At 42.5% G+C, this 23,521-nt stretch overlaps 1 protein-coding gene across 3 annotated transcripts in view; it reads left to right on the plus strand.

Moving 5' to 3' along the window:
* Window positions 1-17,577, plus strand: part of adcy5 (adenylate cyclase 5) — a 156,003-nt gene extending 138,426 nt beyond the window's left edge. For 2 of the 3 annotated variants that reach the window (XM_046363223.1, XM_046363226.1), the window contains 13 exons: window positions 2,086-2,108; window positions 4,357-4,516; window positions 5,517-5,614; window positions 6,702-6,789; window positions 7,701-7,817; window positions 8,084-8,242; window positions 8,421-8,596; window positions 9,664-9,684; window positions 9,971-10,103; window positions 10,184-10,447; window positions 10,736-10,940; window positions 12,452-12,576; window positions 15,796-17,577. In XM_046363223.1, coding sequence (XP_046219179.1) covers window positions 2,086-2,108; window positions 4,357-4,516; window positions 5,517-5,614; window positions 6,702-6,789; window positions 7,701-7,817; window positions 8,084-8,242; window positions 8,421-8,596; window positions 9,664-9,684; window positions 9,971-10,103; window positions 10,184-10,447; window positions 10,736-10,940; window positions 12,452-12,576; window positions 15,796-15,924 — 1,698 coding nt within the window. In that variant the 3' untranslated portion in view covers window positions 15,925-17,577. The remainder of the gene's footprint in view (window positions 1-2,085; window positions 2,109-4,356; window positions 4,517-5,516; window positions 5,615-6,701; window positions 6,790-7,700; window positions 7,818-8,083; window positions 8,243-8,420; window positions 8,597-9,663; window positions 9,685-9,970; window positions 10,104-10,183; window positions 10,448-10,735; window positions 10,941-12,451; window positions 12,577-15,795) is intronic. The other variant, XM_046363225.1, reaches the window with a different exon arrangement.
* Window positions 17,578-23,521: the final 5,944 nt, after the last annotated feature.

Consider the following 23,521-nt stretch of genomic DNA (forward strand, 5'->3'; position numbering starts at 1 on the left):
GGCTATTGAACACTGGATGTTTACTGCCAACACTCCAAACAGGCTATTGGCTATTGAACACTGGATGTTTACTGCCAACACTCCAAACAGGCTATTGAACACTGGATGTTTACTGCCAACACTCCAAACATAGGCTATTGAACACTGGATGTTTACTGCCAACACTCCAAACATAGGCTATTGAACACTGGATGTTTACTGCCAACACTCCAAACATAGGCTATTGAACACTGGATGTTTACTGCCAACACTCCAAACATAGGCTATTGAACACTGGATGTTTACTGCCAACACTCCAAACATAGGCTATTGAACACTGGATGTTTACTGCCAACACTCCAAACAGGCTATTGAACACTGGATGTTTACTGCCAACACTCCAAACAGGCTATTGAACACTGGATGTTTACTGCCAACACTCCAAACATAGGCTATTGAACACTGGATGTTTACTGCCAACACTCCAAACATAGGCTATTGAACACTGGATGTTTACTGCCAACACTCCAAACAGGCTATTGAACACTGGATGTTTACTGCCAACACTCCAAACATAGGCTATTGAACACTGGATGTTTACTGCCAACACTCCAAACAGGCTATTGAACACTGGATGTTTACTGCCAACACTCCAAACAGGCTATTGAACACTGGATGTTTACTGCCAACACTCCAAACATAGGCTATTGAACACTGGATGTTTACTGCCAACACTCCAAACATAGGCTATTGAACACTGGATGTTTACTGCCAACACTCCAAACAGGCTATTGAACACTGGATGTTTACTGCCAACACTCCAAACAGGCTATTGAACACTGGACGTTTACTGCCAACACTCCAAACAGGCTATTGAACACTGGATGTTTACTGCCAACACTCCAAACATAGGCTATTGAACACTGGATGTTTACTGCCAACACTCCAAACAGACTATTGAACACTGGATGTTTACTGCCAACACTCCAAACAGGCTATTGAACACTGGATGTTTACTGCCAACACTCCAAACATTTACTGCCAACACTCCAAACAGGCTATTGAACACTGGATGTTTACTGCCAACACTCCAAACAGGCTATTGAACACTGGATGTTTACTGCCAACACTCCAAACAGGCTATTGAACACTGGATGTTTACTGCCAACACTCCAAACAGGCTATTGAACACTGGATGTTTTGTTTGTTTGTTGTTGACATCACTCGTTACTGGAGCCTATGCTTTTCAAAAAACTAATATCAATACACAATGGACCAAGATGAGAATATTCTGTGCCCCCAGCCGAATTGGAGTTGTTGACAACGCAAAGACAGCCAATAACCTACAGAATTTGAGACAAGCGCATGCAGTATTGGCCAGGCCCTCGTCACACCTACAACTTGTTTGTTCATCAAAACCTAGCCCTTTTGCGCCACTGCCAGCTATTGTGCTCAGAATTCCGGCTGTGAAAATAGGACCTATAGCTCTACTGCCAGCACTTTGATTGACCATTTCGTTAGGTTTGTTAAAATCGAGCCCCATGTGATGTAAATAAATAAACGTACATTATTATGAATTAGGTGTGTGATAAACAACACAAACCACCCTGCTGGTATAATAATCCGTGTCAAGCTTTAATGAAGGCTCAGAGAGACCCCCTCGATGGTCTTATGACAGGCAGACAGTCTTCTACAGAAGCAATATTGACTCATCTCCCCAGGAAGATGCCTGGATAGCTATTTTTCTCAACTTTGAATGTGTCTGATATAGCACCCTATTCCCTATATAGTGCACTACTTTTGACCAGAGTTCTATGGGATCTGGTCAAAGCAATACACTATGTAGGTATGGAATAGGGTGCCATTTGCAATGGAGCTTTTGTTGTTGTTTTTAGCCTCTTGAGTAAAGAGTTTGGGCAGAGATAAAGCTGGCAGAGGTGTCAGTCTCTTATCTTGGTGGTTGACACTCAATGTTTTGTCAACACCTGACTGTGTGGATGGATTCTACCTCTTTCTCTTCTAAAAAAACCTCTAGCACCACTTAAGGTTCTCTGTTTGCAGATGTTTTTCTGTCAGCTAACACACTGTTCTGCTCTTTTCTTCTAGGGATTTGAAGACCCCAAGGACAAGTGAGTAGAGACCCCCTATCCCCATCTTGCCTCCTGTGAGTTAAAGTGGTGGGCTGCCTTCAGCTGCAGGTCATGTTTCCAGGGTTTCTAAAGACAAATGGCAGTATCAAAGCCATAGATCTTTAAATTATCTAGATACAGTTGAAGTCAGAAGTTTACATACACTTAGGTTGGAGTCATTAAAACTTGTTTTTCAACCACTCCACAAATTTCTTGTTAATAAACTATAATTTGGCAAGTCGTTTAGGACGTCTACTTTGTGCATGACACAAGTAATGTTTCCAACAATTGTTTACTGACAGATTTTTCACTTATAATTCACTGTATCACAATTCTAGTGGGTCAGAAGTTTACATACACTAAGTTGACTGTGCCTTTAAACAGCTTGGAAAATTCCAGAAAATTATGTCATGGCTTTAGAAGCTTCTGATAGGCTAATTCACATCATTTGAGTCAATTGGAGGTGTAACTGTGGATTTATTTCAAGGCCTACCTTCAAACTCAGTGCCCATTTGCTTGACATAATGGGAAAATCAAAAGAAATCTGCCAAGACTTCAGAAAAAAATTGTAGAGTCTGGTTCATCCTTGGGAGCAATTTCCAAACGCCTGAAGGTTCATCTGTACAAACAATAGTACGCAAGTATAAACACCATGGGACCACGCAGCCGTCATACCGCTCAGGAAGGGGACGCGTTCTGTCTCCTAGAGATGAACGTACTTTGGTGCGAAAAGTGAAAATCAATCCCAGAACAACAGCAAAGGACCTTGTGAAGGTGCTGGAGGAAACAGGTACAAAAGTATCTATATCCACAGTAAAACTAATCCTATATCGACATAACCCGAAAGGCCGCTCAACAAGGAAGAAGCCTCTGCTCCAAAACCGCCATAAAAAAGCCAGACTATGGTTTGCAACTTTACATGGGGACAAAGATCATATTTTTTGTGGAAATGTCCTGCGGTCTGGTGAAACAAAAATAGAACTGTTTGGCAATAATGACCATCGTTATGTTTGGAAGAAAAAGGGGGAGGTTTGCAAGCCGTGCAACACCATCCTAACTGTGAAGCACAGGGGTGGCAGCATCATATTGTGGGGGTGCTTTGCTGCAGGAGGCACTGGTGCACTTCACAAAATTGATGGCATCGTGAGGAAAGAAAAATTATGTGTATATATTGAAGTAACATCTCAAGACATCAGTCAGGAAGTTAAAGCTTGGTTGCAAATGGGTCTTCCAAATGGACAATGACCCCAAGCATACTTCCAAAGTTGTGGAAATGGCTTAAGGACAACAAAGTCAAGGTATTGGAGTGGCCACCACAAAGCCCTGACCTCAAACCTATAGAAATTTTGTGGGCAGACCTGAAAGTGTTTGCGAGCAAGGAGGCCTACAAACCCGACTCAGTTACACCAGCTGTCAGGAGGAATGTGCCAACATTCACCCAACTTATTGTGGGAAGCTTGTGGAAGGCTACCTGAAATGTTTGACCCCAAGTTAAACAATTTAAAGGCAATGCTACCAAATACTAATTGAGTGTATGTAAACTTCTGACCCACTGGGAATGTGATGAAAGAAACAAAAGCTGAAACAAATCACTCTCTCTACTATTATTCTGACATTTCGCATTCTTAAAATAAAGAGGTGATCCTAACTGACCTAAGACAGGGAGTTTTTACGAGGACTAAATGTCAGGAATTGTGAAAAACTGAGTTTAAATGTAATTAGCTAAGGTGTATGTACACTTCCGACTTCAACTGTAGGTGTGTGGCAGTCACAGAAATAGACTGCTGTAGCTATAATACACAGCATAGCAACCGAAAACACGAACAGAACATCCGACTTGCCAGGTTTCTTGTATGACATGGCCATGACATTCATAACCATGAGTTGACAGTGATCTCAATCTGTTATTCATAAAACATTCTTATCACCTGGTTTGAATTTGTCCACTGATCCACTGACAATAGGCCAGATTGCCTCTGTAATTAATGTAGTCAAACAATACACTGCTGATTCAATGACCGATTATTCCCATCAAACTAACATGATGAGAGTGGTCTGATGATCTCAATCACTTTGCTTATTTCACTTGATTGTGGTGATGCAGTTCTGTGGTGAAGTGTGGAGTTAAGTTGTGGTTGTAGCTTGTGGTTGCAGGACTGGGGGCGGGCTGGCCCATAGAGACATAGGACCTCTTGTGATGGCCTGAAACAGAAAACAAAAAAGTGTCTCCTCGTCTTGTGTTATCTAGACATTTCATTTTCAGAAACACGCAGGAAAACCTGAACCCAGAGGACGAGGTGGACGAGTTCCTAGGGAGAGCCATCGACGCCAGGAGTATCGACCGGCTACGCTCAGAACATGTCAAGAAGTTCCTGCTGACCTTCAGAGAACCAGACCTGGAGAAGAAGGTACTGACGTCCTCCTCCAGGGAAGTGACTCGAAATATTCAGACTAGTGCCCTGAGTGAATTTTCTGGATAGATCTTTAGCAGTAGGTATGTCAAACGAGTGAGCAGTGTATTCATTTGTGTCAGAATTGATTGTCAAACTCAGGGCCTTGCGTTTTTCGTGACCTCATGGCCCGACCAGGAAAAAGGTTTAGTGTGAGTCTATAACTAAGGGATTTTTCTTTGTCAGGTGTCATGGTCAGTAAAAATTGAAAAAATGCAGGGCCCTTGTCAAGACAAGCAATTCTGCTACAAATTGCTACACCACCCACTGGTTTGACATATCCAGGGCATGTCAAGAAAAGCTTAAATGAAGGGAGAGTGGGAGAGAGAGAGGGGTAAACATTGTTGGGTTTAAAGAGAAGATGCATAAAAGGTGAGCGGGAAGGAGAGAGAGGGTGATAGCCGAACGAAAGAGAAGAGGCCCCATTTTCAACCTGCTGTCTTTCACCTCTCACTCTCTCATCCCTCTGTCAGTCTCTCGTCAGGGTCTGGTTAACCTAATGTAGCAGACATAAAATAAACACTTGAGCGGGGTTGGGAAAAAATGGAAGCATCCGGTTTTCAGGCTTTCCCTTTTCTCTGCTTTTCCCGGTTTCAGACAACACCGCGGAGGGTCGGGTATGGTGGGCTGTATAGTGGCTATCTAGAGAGGATCAAAATCCCTCTCTGTGTGTCTACTCCCAGCCGGTAGTCCAGTCTTTTGTGGGAGAGATAATCACTGCCTTTGTTCTCCTCCATTACCTGTCCACCTACAGATCTCATAATTGACCTCCTGAGTACCATACATTAGGCTATGGATTGCAGTTCAGCTGTGGAACCCTTACCATGCTGTTCTCACAGTGTGATGCTGTTGTGTCAGTATACTGTAGAAAAGAGTTTGAAGTGAGATGTGAAGCGCACAGCCTAGCCTCTGTTTACCTTTCTGCTCTTATATTTTTCCATTTCCGTTTCTCCTTCAGTACTCCAAACAAGTGGACTCCAGATTTGGAGCATACGTGGCCTGCGCCTCTCTCGTCTTCCTCTTCATATGTTTCATCCAGATTGTCATTGTACCACAGTAAGTACTGAATCTATCCTAGTGGATATTCATACAGTATAGTACCACAGTAAGTACTGAATCTCTCCTAGTGGATATTCATACACTATAGTACCACAGTAAGTACTGAATCTCTCCTAGTGAATACTCATACAGTATAGTACCACAGTAAGTACTGAATCTCTCCTAGTGGATATTCATACACTATAGTACCACAGTAAGTACTGAATCTCTCCTAGTGGATATTCATACACTATAGTACCACAGTTAGTACTGAATCTCTCCTAGTGGATATTCATACACTATAGTACCACAGTAAGTACTGAATCTCTCCTAGTGAATACTCATACAGTATAGTACCACAGTAAGTACTGAATCTCTCCTAGTGGATATTCATACACTATAGTACCACAGTAAGTACTGAATCTCTCCTAGTGGATATTCATACACTATAGTACCACAGTTAGTACTGAATCTCTCCTAGTGGATATTCATACACTATAGTACCACAGTAAGTACTGAATCTCTCCTAGTGAATACTCATACAGTATAGTACCACAGTAAGTACTGAATCTCTCCTAGTGGATATTCATACAGTATAGTACCACAGTAAGTGCTGAATAATTCTCTACTAGTGAACCACAGTGCATATCTCCCATATCATTCACAACTTGGAGCCCTAGCTCTTCCTGGGCTGAGGGCAGGGCTTTGGGGATGTGTAGAGGAGGAGACTGAGATACAGGACCTAGATGAAGCTGATACTTGAGGGGACCCAGGAAAGGCAGTCCCAGACAGGCCCAGTACAGGGACTTGGCCCAGACATTAATGAATGTCCCGTCACCTGCTGTCACCACCTTTCCTCTCCTCTGCCAGAGGGGCTGATGGGTACCGCTGGGGCTGCCGGCAGCTGGCTGTTTGTTCATTCTCAAGGATGCCCCTCAAGTGTGTACCCCTCAATCTTTATCTCTCTCTCCCTGCTCCCTTTTCTTCACCATTCCTTTTTCATTATCCCCTCTTCCTTGATCCTTTTGTCTCACCTCTCTCTCTGTCTCAGATGTATTTACTCATATTTCTCCTATCCCTTCTGTAATCCTCTCTCTCTCCTAAGCTCCACTCTGATGATTGGGTTCTACACCACCTGTCTGATCATCCTGGTGGCTGTCATGTTTGTCTCAGCAGTCTACTCCTGCTTTGGGGTGAGTACTTATGTTTTCCCAGGAATTTGTTTGTGTTCGGAAGCTTCCTCATACTTTGACGTCTATACCATAAGACAATGGGCGACAGCACTGCCCATCTATCAAGTACCCATTTAGCTCTAGCCCTTAGCCTGACGCACTGGCGCAGTGGGAGCTCTCTGTGGCTGTCTGGGAATGTTGTATCTCACAGTATAACAGGTCTGTTTCCACAGCATGACTGGGCCAATCACACAGCAGGTTAACCTGCTTGGTGGATGGTATTGATTTTTAACTGCCCTGAGAGCAGCAGTCCCCTGGAGAGACACAGTCAGAGTCAGACTGCTTAGTGAGGCATTTAGAAAGGAACTGGCATGTAATTGGGCGAAAGATTGAAGTGGACGTAAACTCACAATAGGGATATTACTGTTTTGTCAGTTAAGGATGTTTGAGAATGACGGCAGCGGACTAATGATGTCATAGCTGTGTTGTTTTTCCTGGAGGGCCCTCTGGATATTTCATTTCCTGCTCTCTCCTCATTGGCCGATTGGTCGGGTTGGGAGAAATGAAATAAGCCTTTAAATCCCACAGAAACAAATGGGAACTGGAAACAAGAACAACAGGCTTATGATATTCTTTAGTTGTAAACTGATGAGATGATAAGCGGGTTTGATAATATTACCATTGTGGCACTGTAAGCTCTGGAAAAGTGAGGGTTTTAGAATTCCAAAGAAAATTCTGCGTGCATGAACCCCACATTGTAAGGAGTCTGATTTTGTGGGAGACTCAACCAACATGAGTTGAATTGCAGCCGAAAGTCATAGCTGGTATTGTGGCCTGTAGGATACAAACACAACGTTCTCTAGTAACTCGGGGATGACATGGACTGACCTACTTACCATGTCCTCTCCATCCGTCCCCTGTGCTCGGGACAGTTTTTCCCGGTGCCTCTCCAGACCTTGTCCAAGAGGATCGTCCAGTCCAGACTCAACAGCACCCTGGTGGGAGTCTTCACCATCATCCTGGTCTTTCTCTCTGCCTTCATCAACATTGTAAGTCACTGGGCCTCCACTCCAAATGGTTGCACAGATATTTTGAAGGGGAAAACCCAGACAGCAAAGCTTACATGCTTCTGCATTAATGAGTGTTTGACATCTGTGGGTTGTGTTCATTAGGGCCCACCGCAGCAGAAAATTTTTGCAACAGAAAACAAAAACAAGTATTACTTATTTGACAAGTTCAGATGTTTCGTGCCTGCTGAACACTGCCCAGTTGTCATTCATAATCATGTTAACCCCCTTTGCCCTCTGCCCCCTAGTTCACCTGCAGTACTGGAGACCTGAGGACTTGTTTGAGCTGGGAGCTGAACATCAGTCGCAGCAGTGTGAACGCTTGCCATGCACGCAGCCTAAACTACACCCTTGAATCACTAGACGGCTTCTGTGGCAGTCCCTCACCCAACTGCAACTTCCCTGAGGTGTGTGTGTGTGGTGTGCGTGCCCAGCTGGGCTTGAGCAGTCATCCTCACTAAACTGACTCTGCGCCAGAAGCGGCCAATTAATTTCACAATGGCATGCTAAAAGATTTGCAAATGTTTGAAATCTCTCTCACTCCCTCTGCCCCCCCCCTCTCCTCCCGTCACCCTCCCTCTGTAGTACTTCTCTTCCTGTGTGTTATTGAGCCTGCTGGCCAGCTCAGTCTTCCTGCAGGTCAGCAGCATAGGTAAACTCCTACTCATGCTCTTCATCGAGATCTTTTACGTCCTCATCATGGAAGTGCCAGAGGTCAGCCTGTTCGACAACGTAGACCTGCTGGTCATGGCCAACGCTATGTGAGTAGTTTAGAAAATCCATTAACTTGCAGGTACAAAAAAAAGTCAAGCCATGAAAGAAAGTCGATACCCTGACATTGTTGAATACTCTCGCAGAAGCCTTTGATAAGAAACCTTGCACAATAAAACTGCAGGAGCATTCAACAGTGTGCTGGTATCTACCTTCACAACACTACTGCCATAAGTTATTGTGTTTCTGTGGGATCATGAGGCGACTTTACCACAAGGTTACAGTGTTGTGTAGGGATTTGTGCTGGCTCAGGTTCACACAGTTCAAATGTAAGGTTTTATTGTCACGTGCACAAGTACAGTGTAATGCTTTTCTTGCAAGCTCTTTACCAACAATGCAGTCATCAATACCAGTAGTGCTATAAAATAATGGAGAACAAAAACATGAGAAATAGAAATAAGAACACAAAAGTAATTAAGCTATATACAGCGTCAGTGGCAATACCATATTTACAATGTGCAGGGATACTGGAGTGGTAGGAGTAGATATGTATAGAGGTAAGGTGACTAGGCAACAGGATATATGATAAACAGAGTAGCAGCAGCAGCGTATATGATGATTGTATGCGAGTGTGTGTGTAGTCAGTATGAATGTGCGGTGGCACCTTAATTGGGGAGAATGAGCTTGTGGTAATGACTGGAGCCAAATCAGTGGAATGGTGTCAAATACAAGAGACAGATGGTTTCCAGGTGTTTGATGCCATTCCATTTGCTCCGTTCCAGCCATTATTATGATCCGTTCTCCCCTCAGCAGCCTCCACTGGTGTGTGTGTGTGTGTGAGAAGAGTCCTGTGTGTGTTAGCTATTTAGCAGTCTTATGGCTTGGGGATAGAATGGTATTGGGCTAAACCAGGCCAGTTATTCACAACATGCAAGCAGCAGATTTAAATTAAAACTTCACATGAGGTTAGTGGTGCGTTTACTTAATGTAATGGATGACTTGGTTAGTCAAGCGCCAGGTGCTGTCTACCGTTATCCATCTTCAGATGGAGTGGAGGTTTCAGTCGCCCTGCTTCTCCCTCTCCCTAAAATGTGCTCTCTTTGTTTTCTCTTCACAGTGAGCATATAAATGGAACAAGGTGAGATTTTTGTAGCTTAACACTACTAAACAATTTGAAACACACAAATTGATTGAGATCGATTGTATCCAATATACTGTAGCTTTAATGCATCCTATAGATCTTCCTGGTTTTTCATATGCCTCAAGTAAAGTAGTTAACATTGATAAACAGTGTTGTGAACTTGTATATTGTTTAGTAATGGTATGTAGTATCTAGTGTTATTAGATAAGTGATTAAAGAGTGCTGTGGCATGCCTTTAATGTATCTCTGTAGTTGATCTGTAGTATCTGTCCTCTCTGTCCAGCTGTGTGATGGATTCTAAGGTCCCTCTGAAGATCATGACTCCTGTAGTCATCACTGTTTTCGTCCTGGCCTTGTATCTACACGCCCAGCAGGTGGAGTCCACAGCCAGACTCGACTTCCTCTGGAAACTACAGGTAGGTGTGTGTGTCTGTGTGTATGTCTGGGCCATGTCCAAGGTCATTGATACCTCTTTTCCCTTCCTCACTCTTTCCAGGCCACAGAGGAGAAAGAGGAGATGGAGGAGCTACAGGCCTACAACCGTCGCCTCCTCCACAACATCCTCCCCAAAGACGTGGCCGCCCACTTCCTGGCGCGGGAGCGTCGGAACGACGAGCTCTACTACCAGTCCTGTGAGTGTGTGGCCGTCATGTTCGCCTCCATCTCCAACTTCTCTGAGTTCTACGTAGAGCTGGAAGCCAACAACGAGGGAGTGGAGTGTCTCCGGCTGCTCAACGAGATCATCGCAGACTTTGACGAGGTGACAGGGGAGGAGGAGAGAGGAATGATGAGCTGACAATGTGTGTGTGTGTGTCTGTGTGCATATACATATGACAGAAAAGAGATTATATATATATATATATATATATATAATCTCTTTTCTGTCATATTACTCCTTATATAAACTACCGTTATGGGTACTAGTGACTATTCTTGGACCCCGTTATGTTGAAAGAGAGCTAACTATTTCAATGCTATTAACCCAAGTAAAGCAACTAGTAAACTTATTTCTCTCACCACTCACTTCCCCATTCCCCTCTTGCCCCAGATCATCAGTGAGGACCAGTTCCGCCAGCTGGAGAAGATAAAGACCATTGGCAGTACCTACATGGCTGCCTCTGGTCTCAACGATTCTACCTACGACAAGGAAGGCCGCTCACACATCAGAGCCCTGGCAGATTACGCCATGAGACTCATGGATCAGATGAAGTACATCAACGAACACTCCTTCAATAACTTCAAGATGAAGATAGGTAAGGCTGCCTACAGGAAAGATCATTTTTTTGCCTTGTTATTCATTTTGATGTGACAATGGGTTATGAGAATAATGGTATGCTTAAGCGATGCCTCACAAAATGTATAATGAGTAATGGTAAAAATGTTACCTAACCTGTAAAAAAAAAACTGCTGGCCCATAACCCTGAAAACCCCAAAAATGTATGTTATATATACTGTGTATATTGTTAAAACTGCACCAAACACAATTATGTTAGGTCACCACCAAGCCACAGAATAAACACTTGTTTTTACACCATTTTTCCAGGCAAAGACAGGAGTCACAAAAAGCACAAATAGAGATAATATTAATCACTAACCTTTGATGATCTTCATCAAATGACACTCATAGGACTTCATGTTACACAATACATGTATGTTTTGTTTGATAAAGTTCATATTTATATTTAAAAAATCTGAGTTTACATTGGCGCGTTACATTCACTAGTTCCAAAAACATCCAGTCATTTTGCATAGCCACATCGATTCAACAGAAATACTCATCATAAATGTAGATAATACAAGTTATACACATGGAATTATAGATATTACCTCTCCTTATAGATATACCTCTCAGTGTCAGATTTAAAAAAACTTTACGGAAAAAGCAAACCAAGGAATAATCTGAGACGGCGCTCAGAAAAATAATCAAATTAGCCACCATGTTTGAGTCAACAGAAACCAGAAATGACATGATAAATATTCCCTTCCCTTTGATGATCTTCATCAGAATGCACTCCCAGGAATCCTAGTTCCACAATAAATGCTTGATTTGTTTGAAAATGTCCGTTATTTATGTCCTAGTAGCTACTTTCGTTAGCGTGTTAGGTATACAAATCCAAATGCTCGTGCAGGTCGAGCATTACTTCGGATAAAAACTTCAAAAAGTTATATTACAGGTTGAAGAAACATTTCAAACTAGGTATAGAATCAATCATTAGGATGTTTTTATCATAAATCTTCAATAAAGTTCCAACCGGAGAATTCCTGTGTGTCTAGAGGAGCAACGGAACGCAAGTCGATATCATGTGGAATGCGCGTGACCAGGAAATGACTCTCTGCCAGTAACCTGACTCATTCAACTCTTATTCAGGCACACAACACAGTAGAAGCCTCATTCAAGTTTCCAAAGACGGTTGACATCTAGTGGAAACCCTAGGAAGTGCAACTTCATTCTTATCCCAATGTGAATTCAATAGAGCCTGGGTTGAAAAATTGACCAACCTCGGATTTATTCTCAGGTTTTTGCCTGCCGTATGAGTTCTGTTATACTCACATACATCATTCAAACAGTTTTATAAACAGAGTGTTTTCTATCCAATACTACTACAAATAATAATAATAATAATAATAATGCATATATTAGCAACTGACACTGAGGAGCAGGCCGTTTACTCTGGGCACCTTTCATCCAAGCTACTCAATACTGCCCCTGCAGCCATAAGAAGTTAAAAACATGCTGAACCCTATCCCTGTCCACCTGCTCCAGGTCTGAACATGGGTCCAGTGGTGGCTGGGGTGATCGGGGCCAGGAAGCCCCAGTATGATATCTGGGGGAATACCGTCAACGTTGCCAGCCGCATGGACAGCACTGGTGTACCTGACAGGATCCAGGTAACTCAGAGAAACAGCATGGTAGAAACTGATAACACACCTAGGATTTCTTCTGTGACCTTTTTCTGACTATGATGAAGACCTAAGGCTCACAAATTGTTGATAAAGCACATGGGAGCATAGCTTTTTCTAACCTTATGTCTATCTTGAATATATACAGTTGAAGTTTACATGTATTTGGCTAAGGTGTATGTAATCTCATTCTCACAATTCCTGACATTTAATCCTAGTAAAATTTCCCTGTTTTAGGTCAGTTAGGACCACTTTATTTTAAGAATGTGAAATGTCAGAATAATAGTTGAGAATGATTTATTTCAGCTTTTTTTTTCTCAATCACATGCCCAGTGGGTCAGAAGTTTACATACACTCAATTAGTATTTGGTAGTATTGTCTTTAAATTGTTTAATTTGGGTCAAATATTTTGGGTAGCCTTCCACAAGCTTCCCACAATAAGTTGGGTGAATTTTGGCCCATTCCTCCAGAGCTGGTGTAACTGAGTCAGGTTTGTAGGCCTCCTTGCTCCCACACGCTTTTTCAGTTCTGCCCACAAATGTTCTATAGGATTGAGGTCAGGGCTTTGTGATGGCCACTCCAATACCTTGACTTTGTTGTCCAGATGCCATTTCCACAACTTTGGAAGTATGTTTGGGGTCATTGTCCCATTTGGAAGACCAATTTGCGACCATGCTTTAACTTCCTGACTGATGTCTTAAGATGTTGCTTCAATATATCTACATAATTTCTCTTCCTCATGATGCCATCCATTTTGTGAAGTGCACCCCTCCAACATGATGCTGCCATCCCCATGGTTCACGGTTGGGATGGTGTTCTTTGGCTTGCAAGCCTCCCCCTTTTTCCTCCAAACATAACAATGGTTCTATTTTTGTTTCATCAGACCAGAGGACATTTCTCCAAAACGTATGGTCTTTGTCCTCATGTGCAGTTGCAAACAGTAGTCTGGCTTTTTTTATGGCTGTTTTGGAGAAGTGGCTTCTTCCTTGCTGAGCAGACTTTCAGGTTATGTCGATATAGGACTCGTTTTACTGTGGATATAGATATTTTTGTACCCGTTTCCTCCAGCATCTTCACAAGGTCCTTTGCTGTTGTTCTGGGATTGATTTGCACTTTTCGCATCAAAGTACGTTAATCTCTAGGAGACAGAACGCGTCTCCTTCCTGAGAGGTATGACGGCTGCATGGTCCCATGGTGTTTTTACTTGCGTACTATTGTTTGTACAGATGATAGTGGCACCTTCAGGCGTTTGGAAATTTCTCCCAATGATGAACCAGACTTATGGAGGTCTACAATTTTCTTGGTTGGCTGGTCTTGGCTGATTTATTTTGATTTTCCCATGATGCCAAGCAAAAAGGCACTGAGTTAGAAGGTAGGCCCTGAAATACATCCACAGGTACACCTCCAATTGACTCAAATTATGTCAATTAGCCTATCAGAAGTTTCTAAAGCCATGACATAATTTTCTGGAGTTTTCCAAGCTGTTTAAAAGGCACAGTCAACTTCATGTATATTTACTTCTGACCCACCAGAGTTGTGATAGTGAATTATAAGTGAAATAATCTGTAAACAACTGTTGGAAACATTACTTGTGCCATGCACAAAGTAGATGTCCTAACCGACTTGCCAAACTATAGTTTGTTAACAATAAATTTGCGGAGTGGTTGAAAAATGAGTGTATATAAACTTCCGACTTCAAATGTATGTACTGGGGTCACTTAGAAATGTCTTTGTTTTTGAAAGAAATTCATTTTTTTTGTAAATTAAAATAACATCAAATTGATCAGAAATGGTAAATGACTATTGTAGCTGGAAACGGGAGACTTTAATGGAATATCTACATAGGCGTACAGAGGCCCATTACTAGCAACTATCATTCTAGTGTTCCAATGACACGTTGTGTTAGCTAAATTCTGAAACTTGTCAGTCTATTCTTGTACTGAGAAATGAAGGCTATTCCATGCGAGAAATTGCCAAGAAACTGAAGATCTCACACAATGCTGTGTACTACTCCCTTCACAGAACAGTGCAAACTGGCCCTAACCAGAATAGAAAGATGAGTGGGAGGCCCCGGTGCACAACTAAGCAAGAGGACAAGTACATTAGAGTGTCTAGTTTGAGAAACAGACACCTCACAAGTACTCAACTGGCAGCTTCATTAAATAGTACCCGCAAAACATCAGTCTCAATGTCAACAGTGAAGAGGCGACTGCAGGATGCTGGCCTTCTAAGCAGAGTTGCAAAGAAAAAGCCAAATCTCAGACTGGCCAATAAAAATAAAATATTAATATGGGCAAAATAACACACTGGACAGAGGAAGATTGGAAAAAAGTGTTATGGACAGACTAATCTAAGTTCGAGGTTTGGATCACAAAGAAGAGCATTCCTGAGACGCAGAAACAATGAAACGATACTGGAGGAGTGCTTGATGCCATCTGTAAAAGCATGGGGGAGGCAATATGATGGTCTGGCGGTGCTTTGGTGGTGGTAAAGTGGGAGATTTGTAGAGGGTGAAAGGGATCTTTAAGAAAGAAGGTTTTCACTCCATTTTGCAATGCCATGCCATACCCTGTGGACTACGATTTATTGGAGCCAATTTCCTCCTACAACAGGACAATGACCCAAAGCACAGCTCCAAACGATGCAAGAACTATTTAGGGAAGAAGCAGTCAGCCTGTATTCTGTCTATAATGGAGTGGCCTGCAGTCACCGGATTTCAACCCTATTGAGCTGTTGTGGGAGCAGCTTGACCGTATGGTACGTAAGAAGTGCCCATCAAGCTAATCCAACTTGTGGGAGGTGCTTCAGGAAGCATGGGGTGAAAACTCTTCAGATTGACAACTAGAATGCCAGAGGTCTGCAAGGCTGTAATTGCTGCAAATGGAGGATTCTTTTACGAAAGCAAAGTTTGAAGGACACAATTATTATTTCTATTATAACCTTGTCAACATCTTGACTATATTTCCTATTCATTTTGCAACTAATTTCATGTATGTTTCCATGGAAAACAGGGATTTTTCTAAGTGACCCCAAACTTTTGAACGGTAGTATACTTTTATTTATATTATCATGTGGTAGTGTGAAAGGGGAGGCAGTGTGCCTAAGATCAAGATACGTGGAGACTGATCCTCTGTGTCAGTTTATGACTACAACTTCTTACTTTCTACCTTTCATTCCCTCTCTCTTTTCTCTCCTTTCTCCCACCAGGTGACCTCTGACCTGTACAATGTGCTGAACTCCTATAACTACACACTAGAGTGCCGAGGCCTGGTCAAGGTGAAGGGTAAAGGAGAGATGCAGACCTACTTCCTCACTGGAGGACCTCCCAGCAGTTAACACCCAGGGTGTGTCTGAAATGGCACACTATTCCATGTATAGTGCACTACTTTTGACCAGGGCCCATAGGTCTCTGGTCAAAAGTAGTGGACTACATAGGGAATAGGGTGCCATTTCAGACGCAGCCTATTCAAAAGCAGCCCCAGTAACGGACTGACACTGGCGCAGGAGAAGTAGAAGGGGGGGCTGTTGGGCTAACCCCCAAGCCTTTGACGAGCAGGTTCATAGACCTGTGTTAGCTTGGGGAACTGACTGCCTCCCACCCATACCCCTTTTCCTACATTTAGCCCCTCCCTACCTGCACAGGTTAGCCTCCGATTGACCCAGAATGAAGGAGACCACACCCAGCATCCACTCGGATTGGGGGAAAGTGACAGAGGGAGGGGCTTAGAGGGCATGGGTTCGCTGAGGAGACCAAAGAAGTCCTAGACTGCAGAAGACAGACACATTATGACAGCAGTCTCTCAGTCTTATTCCCACCAGTCAGTGTGAGATAAGGAACCACTTACAGCCAATCATCTCACAGTACTGTAGGTCTCTAAGGTTCTCTGAGGAAATCGCTACACTACCTGTGTTGTCATAGACATTCTGCTGAAGGATCCAAGTCGATCCAAAAAAAACCTGCATGAAGACACTGAAAACCATATATACACGTAAAACACACTGTTTTATCTGTATATAAGTATATATATGTGAAAACAAACTGTTTTTGTCCATACAGTCCATGTATGTTGTCTTTGTACACTGTTGTACTGTTAAGTGGTACAGATATTGCAATTCTCCATACAATGGGTATACTACACACTAACATGGCCATTGCCAGCCAATACAGCAACAATGTCAAACCCTTTACCAGAGTTGGTCAGAGAGGAAGGAGCAGTGTGTTTAAATCACCAGTAGGGGTCCTAGGTGGGCCGTTAACCTGGCAGGGTACTTGAACGACCAGAGTGAGACTGCTCTGCTCCTCTCCGTGTGAGTTTACAGAACTCTTCCACAGTCTACTTTACACACAGGCGCAAACACACAGACAAACGTGCAACAGACACACACACGTAGAAACACACGCACACACATGCACTGGACAACACACATACAGTGGAGTGTAAAGGAATGTGAAGCCTTTGGAATTACCTGAATTTCTGCATAAATTGGTCATTCAATTTGATCTGATCTTCATCTAAGTAACAATCAGACAAACAGTGTGCTTAAACTAATAACACACAAATTATTTAAGTTTCTTGTCTATATTGAATATATAATTTAAACATTCACAGTTTAGGTTGAAAAAAGTATGTGAACCCCTAGACTTCTCCAAAAGCTCATTGGAGTCAGGAGTCGAATCAATGAGACAGTATTGGAGATTTTGGTTAGATAATAAACTCAAAATTTGTGTTTGCTATTCAATAGAAGCATTGCCTGATGTGAATCATGCCTCGAACAAAAGAGATCTCAGAAGACCTAAGATTAAGAATTGTTACCTGCATAAAGCTTGAAAGGGTTACAGAAGTATCTCTAAAAGTCAGTCCATGGTAAGACAAATTGTCTATAACTGGAGAAATTTCAGCACTGTTGCTACTCTCCTTAGGAGTGGCCGTCCTGCAAAGATGACTGCAAGAGCACAGCGCAGAATCCTCAATGAGGTTAAGAAGAATCCTAGAGTGTCAGCTAAAGACTTATAGAAATCTCTGGAACATGCCAACATCTCTGTTGACGAGTCCACGATACGTAAAACCACTAAACAAGAATGGTGTTCGTGGGAGTACACCATGGAAGAAGCCACTGCTGTCCAAACAAAAACATTGCTGCACGTCTGATGTTCGCAAAAGAGCACCTGGATGTTCCACAGCACTACTGGCAAAATATTCTGTGGACAGACGAAACTAAAGTTGTGTTGTTTGTAAGGAAGGAACGCACAACACTGTGTGGAGAAAAAAAGGCACAGCACACCAACATCAAAACCTCATCCCAAATGTAAAGTATGGTGGAGGGAGCATCATGGTTAGGGCTGCTTTGCTGCCTCAAGGCCTGGACAGCTTTCTATCATCAACGTAAAAATGAATTCAAGTTTATCAATACATTTTGCAGGAGAATAAAAGGCTATCAATCTGACAACTGAAGCTAAACAGAAGTTGGGTGATTGCAACAGGACAACAACCCAAAAGACAGAAGTAAATCAACAACAGAATGGCTTGAACAGAAGAAAAATAACTTCTGGAGTGACCCAGTCAGTCCTGACCTCAACCCGATGGAGATGCTGTGGCATGACCTCAAGAGAGCGGTTCACACCAGACATCCCAAGAATATTGTGGAGCTGAAACAGTTTTGTAAAGAGGAATGGTCCAGAATTCCTCCTGACCGTTGTGCAGGTCTGATCCGCAACTACAGAAACCATTTGGTTGAGGTTATTGCTGCCAAAGGAGGGTCAACCAGTTATTACATTTTTTCCGACCTGCACTGTGAATGTTTACACAGTGTGTTCAATAAAGACATGAACAATTATAATTGTTTGTGTGTTACTAGTTTAAGCAGACTGTCTATTGTTGCGACTTAGATTAAGATCAGATAACATTTATGACCAATTTATGCAGAAATCCATATAATTCTAAAGGGTTCACATTATTTTTCTTGCCCCTGTACACATACATACAAAAAAACAGACACATGCTGAAAACACTTTCAACTGAGGATGTCAATGAAAAGCTTTTTTTGTATTTTCAACATTTTGTATTTTGACTCCAAAACACCAAACTATCAGATATTTTAGATTCTATATTTTGTACATTAATATATTAGAGAGAGACATCTATAAATAAACACCAAGTGTATTCGAATGTACATAGCTGACAGAGACCTATTACAATCATGCACATTCGCATGGGGTGGGAGATATCAAGCATTTGCCTGCACTTGTGGCAAGGCAATTTTCTTTGACCTTATTAACACCCTGCAGTCAGTCCATACCATAGATAGATATAGTTTTGGTGCTCTAAGAAGCCTTTGAACTACACTGCTACTGTCCCCCACCCCATCCCACCAACCCTGGTTCAATCAGATAGTATGACCCAATGAATGTCCAATGTTCTCCAATGAGGCCTTTATTCTATAGGCTATAATATACTGATGACATGATCCTTATGTTAAATAAAGTAAAGACCAGCTTTGTGGGAGTCCCATGTGGATATGTTTTCATTTTGACCTTTCACATGCTGTATGTTTTTATTACAGGTTTTGTCCCAAATTGCACCCTATTCCCTATTTAGTGCACTAATTTTGACCAGGGCTCCAGTCAAAAGTAGTGCACTATGTAGGCAATAGTATGGTTTTTGGGTTACACACCCTGGTCAAAAGTAGTGCACTATGAAGGCAATAGTATGTTATCTGGGTGGCACACCCGTTTTACTAGAGCAGCCCCACTAGATGTCTTATCCTCTGGTCTTTAATAATTTCTAACTGAAACACTCCTACCTTCTTCAGTCCCTCTCCACTCCTTAAAATGGTGCCATCTTTTGCTCTTGTGACTTTTTCTTCACTGTTATTGTGTGTCATTGGATGTGTTATAAGGTTTTATAAGAGGTTGAGATTGTACTTTAGTTGCTGGGCCTTTGAATATAAGCAAGGAAAATAGTGCCATTGAATTCCATTTACCTTTAACATTCGTTCTCAAAGTTGACTTTGAGAGGGGTACATTTCAGGTGATGGGACAGACAGACAGTCTCTGTTAGGGGGGCAGTGGGGCATGGCTCCCTTCCTCTCTACTGGGAGATGAACCTCATCAGGCGTTCCTTAGATAAAGGAGTGGTGAGGAGAAGAGAAATGGCATCAGTGCATTTTTAGTCAGAGGCAAACCTTCGGTTGTCTTGGCTTTCTATCATGTCAAACACTATGCTGTTTTTGTTTTTTTACATTCAAATAAACCACTAAAATGTCATACTTACTGTTGGAAATGCCTGTTTCATGTGGCATCCAATGTGCCTTTCTATAACCTTATTATATTTGGATGGTTGTTTAGATGTAAACCCATACAGTCAGTTTATTAGGTACACCAATCTAGTAATGGATCGGACCCCCCTTTGGCTCCAGAATGGCCTGAATTCTTCGGGGTGTGGAATGATTGTTCAGTTGGTATCAAGGGACTTAACGTGCCAGGAAAACATTCCCCAAACCATTCCACCACCAGCCTGTACCATGGCACTAGGCAGGATGGGGTCATGGAGTCATGCTGCTTACGCCAAATCCCGACTCTGCCATCAGCATAACGCAATAGGAACTGGGGTTCTTTGGACCAGGCAATGCTTTACCACTCCTCACCAACCAGTGTTGGTGATGGCATGCCCACCTGGAGCGTTTCATGTTTTTAGCTGATAGAAGTAGAACCCTGTGTGGTAATCTGCTGAAATAGCCATATGTGACAAGAACTGACGAGTTGTGCGTTCCGAGATGCCGTTGTGCACACTACTGTTGTACTGCACCATTATTTGCCTGTTTGTGACCCGCCTGTTAGCTTGCACAATTCTTGCCATTCCCCCTTGACCTCTCATCAATGAGCCGTTTTCACCCACAGGACTGCCAATGACAGGATGTTTGTTTGTTTACCATTCTCGGTAAACCCTAGACACTGTCCTGCGTGAAAAGCCCAGGAGGCCGGCTGTTTCAACAGTGGCGATTTTAGCATGTAAATCTTGGTGAGGCAAACAAAAAATATATAATTGGGATGCATGCCAGCACAGCCACAACAACACACCTTGTCAGGCAGCGAAACAGTTCATTCAGCCTCATTTACTGCCTTTAAAAAAAACATAGAGTACCAGACAAAAGTTTGGACACACCTACTCATTCAAGGGGTCTTCTTTATTTTTTTACTATTTTCTACATTGTAGAATAATAGAAGACATCACAACTATGAAATAACACATGAGTTAAACAAATCAAAATATATGTTATATTTGAGATTCTTCAAAGTACCCTTGATGACAACTTTGCACACTCTTGGCATTCTTTCGACCAGCTTCTTGAGGTAGTCACCTGGAATCCATTTCAAATAACTTAAATGTTAATTTGTGGAATTTCTTTCCATCTTAATGCATTTGAGCCAATCAGTTGTGTTGTGACAAGTTAGGGGTGGTATACAGAAGACAGCCCTATTTGGTAAAATACCAAGTCCATATTATGGAGAAAAAAAAACAGCTGAAATAAGAAAAAAGAAAGCCCATCATATACATTTTAACTCTTGGGGATGTTATTCGAAAACATAATGTTAACTTTCACTGCTATGCGGATGACACACAGCTGTACATTTCAATGAAACATGGTGAAGCCCCAAAATTGCCCTCGCTAGAAGCATGTGTTTCAGACATAAGGAAGTGGATGGCTGCAAACGTTCTACTATTAAACTCGGACAAAACAGAGATGCTTGTTCTAGGTCCCAAGAAACAAAAGAGATCTTCTGTTGAATCTGACAATTAATCTTAATGGTTGTACAGTCGTCTCAAATAAAACTGAAGGACCTCGGCGTTACTCTGGACCCTGATCTCTCTTTTGAAGAACATATCAAGACCATTTCGAGGACAGCTTTTTTCCATCTACGTAATATTGCAAAAATCAGAAAATTTCTGTCCAAAAATGATGCAGAAAAATTAATCCATGCTTTTGTCACTTCTAGGTTAGACTACTGCAATGCTCTACTTTCCGGCTACCCGGATAAAGCACTAAATAAACTTCAGTTAGTGCTAAATACGGCTGCTAGAATCCTGACTAGAACCAAAAAATTTGATCATATTACTCCAGTGCTAGCCTCTCTACACTGGCTTCCTGTCAAAGCAAGGGCTGATTTCAAGGTTTTACTGCTAACCTACAAAGCATTACATGGGCTTGCTCCTACCTATCTCTCTGATTTGGTCCTGCCGTACATACCTACACGTACGCTACGGTCACAAGACGCAGGCCTCCTAATTGTCCCTAGAATTTCTAAGCAAACAGCTGGAGGCAGGGCTTTCTCCTATAGAGCTCCATTTTTATGGAACGGTCTGCCTACCCATGTCAGAGACGCAAACTCGGTCTCAACCTTTAACCTCTTCAGTCGACCCTCTACTTTTTCGAACATTCTGTTAAAAATCGCGCAACATTTCAGCGCCCTGCTACTCAGGCCAGGAATATAGTATATGCATATGATTAGTATGTGTGGATAGAAAACACTCAGACATGTATAAAACTGGTTAAATCACGGCTGTGACTATAACAGAACGTGCGTTTCATCGAAAAGTGCAAGAAAATCTGATCACTGAAAATGGAAATAAATATCTATGCGCCACTTCCAGGAATTGTTCAAAGTGAACCGAATTACATGAGACCGAGGTTTCAGTGCCTACAGCTTCCACACGATGTCTAGAGTCTTGTCATTTGATTCAGCTTTGATTCTTGGTCAAACTGAATCAAGGGAACCGATTCCCTCCGGTCTCCGACCGGATGTTTTGGTCGAGCTCTCTTCAGACATCTTTTCGAGACGGGACAGCTATAGAATTTACATCGCCTCCTGATTAATTTTATCGCTTATTAACGTGTACTAATACCTAAAGTTGCATTACAAAAGTATTTCAAAGTGTTTTGTGAAAGTTTATCGTCGATGTTTTGAATTTTAAAAAATGACGTTACGTTATGAAACGCTATTTTTTTCCGTTTATCACACAGTCTTCATAGATCGATATCTAGGCTATATATGGACCGATTTAATCGAAAAAAAGACCCAATAGTGATTATGGGACATCTAGGAGTGCCAACAAAGAAGATGGTCAAAGGTAATGAATGTTTTATATTTTATTTGTGCGGTTTGTGTAGCGACGACTATGCTAATTATTTTGTTTACGTCCCCTGCGGGTCTTTTGGGGTGTTACATCAGATAATAGCTTCTCATGCTTTCGCCGAAAAGCATTTTAAAAATCTGACTTGTTGCCTGGATTCACAACGAGTGTAGCTTTAATTCAATACCCTGCATGTGTATTTTAATGAACGTTTGAGTTTTAACTAATACTATTAGCATTTAGCGTAGCACATTTGCATTTCCAGAGCTCTAGATGGGACGCCTGCGTGCCAGGTAGGAGCAAGAGGTTAAGTCTTTACTGAAGACTCATCTCTTCAGTGGGTCATATGATTGAGTGTAGTCTGGCCCAGGAGTGGGAAGGTGAACGGAAAGGCTCTAGAGCAACGAACCGCCCTTGCTGTCTCTGCCTGGCCGGTTCCCCTCTTTCCACTGGGATTCTCTGCCTCTAACCCTATTACAGGGGCTGAGTCACTGGCTTACTGGGGCTCTCTCATGCCGTCCCTGCAGGGGGTGCGTCACCTGAGTGGGTTGATTCACTGTTGTGGTCATCCTGTCTGGGTTGGCGCCCCCTCCCCTTGGGTTGTGCCGTGGCGGAGATCTTTGTGGGCTATACTCAGCCTTGTCTCAGGATGGTAAGTTGGTGGTTGAAGATATCCCTCTAGTGGTGTGGGGGTTGTGCTTTGGCAAAGTGGGTGGGGTTATATCCTTCCTGTTTGGCCCTGTCCGGGGGTGTCCTCGGATGGGGCCACAGTGTCTCCTAACCCCTCCTGTCTCAGCCTCCAG

This window comes from Oncorhynchus gorbuscha, linkage group LG09, assembly GCF_021184085.1.
Source record: "Oncorhynchus gorbuscha isolate QuinsamMale2020 ecotype Even-year linkage group LG09, OgorEven_v1.0, whole genome shotgun sequence".
In the NCBI taxonomy this organism is placed as follows: Eukaryota; Metazoa; Chordata; class Actinopteri; order Salmoniformes; family Salmonidae; genus Oncorhynchus; species Oncorhynchus gorbuscha.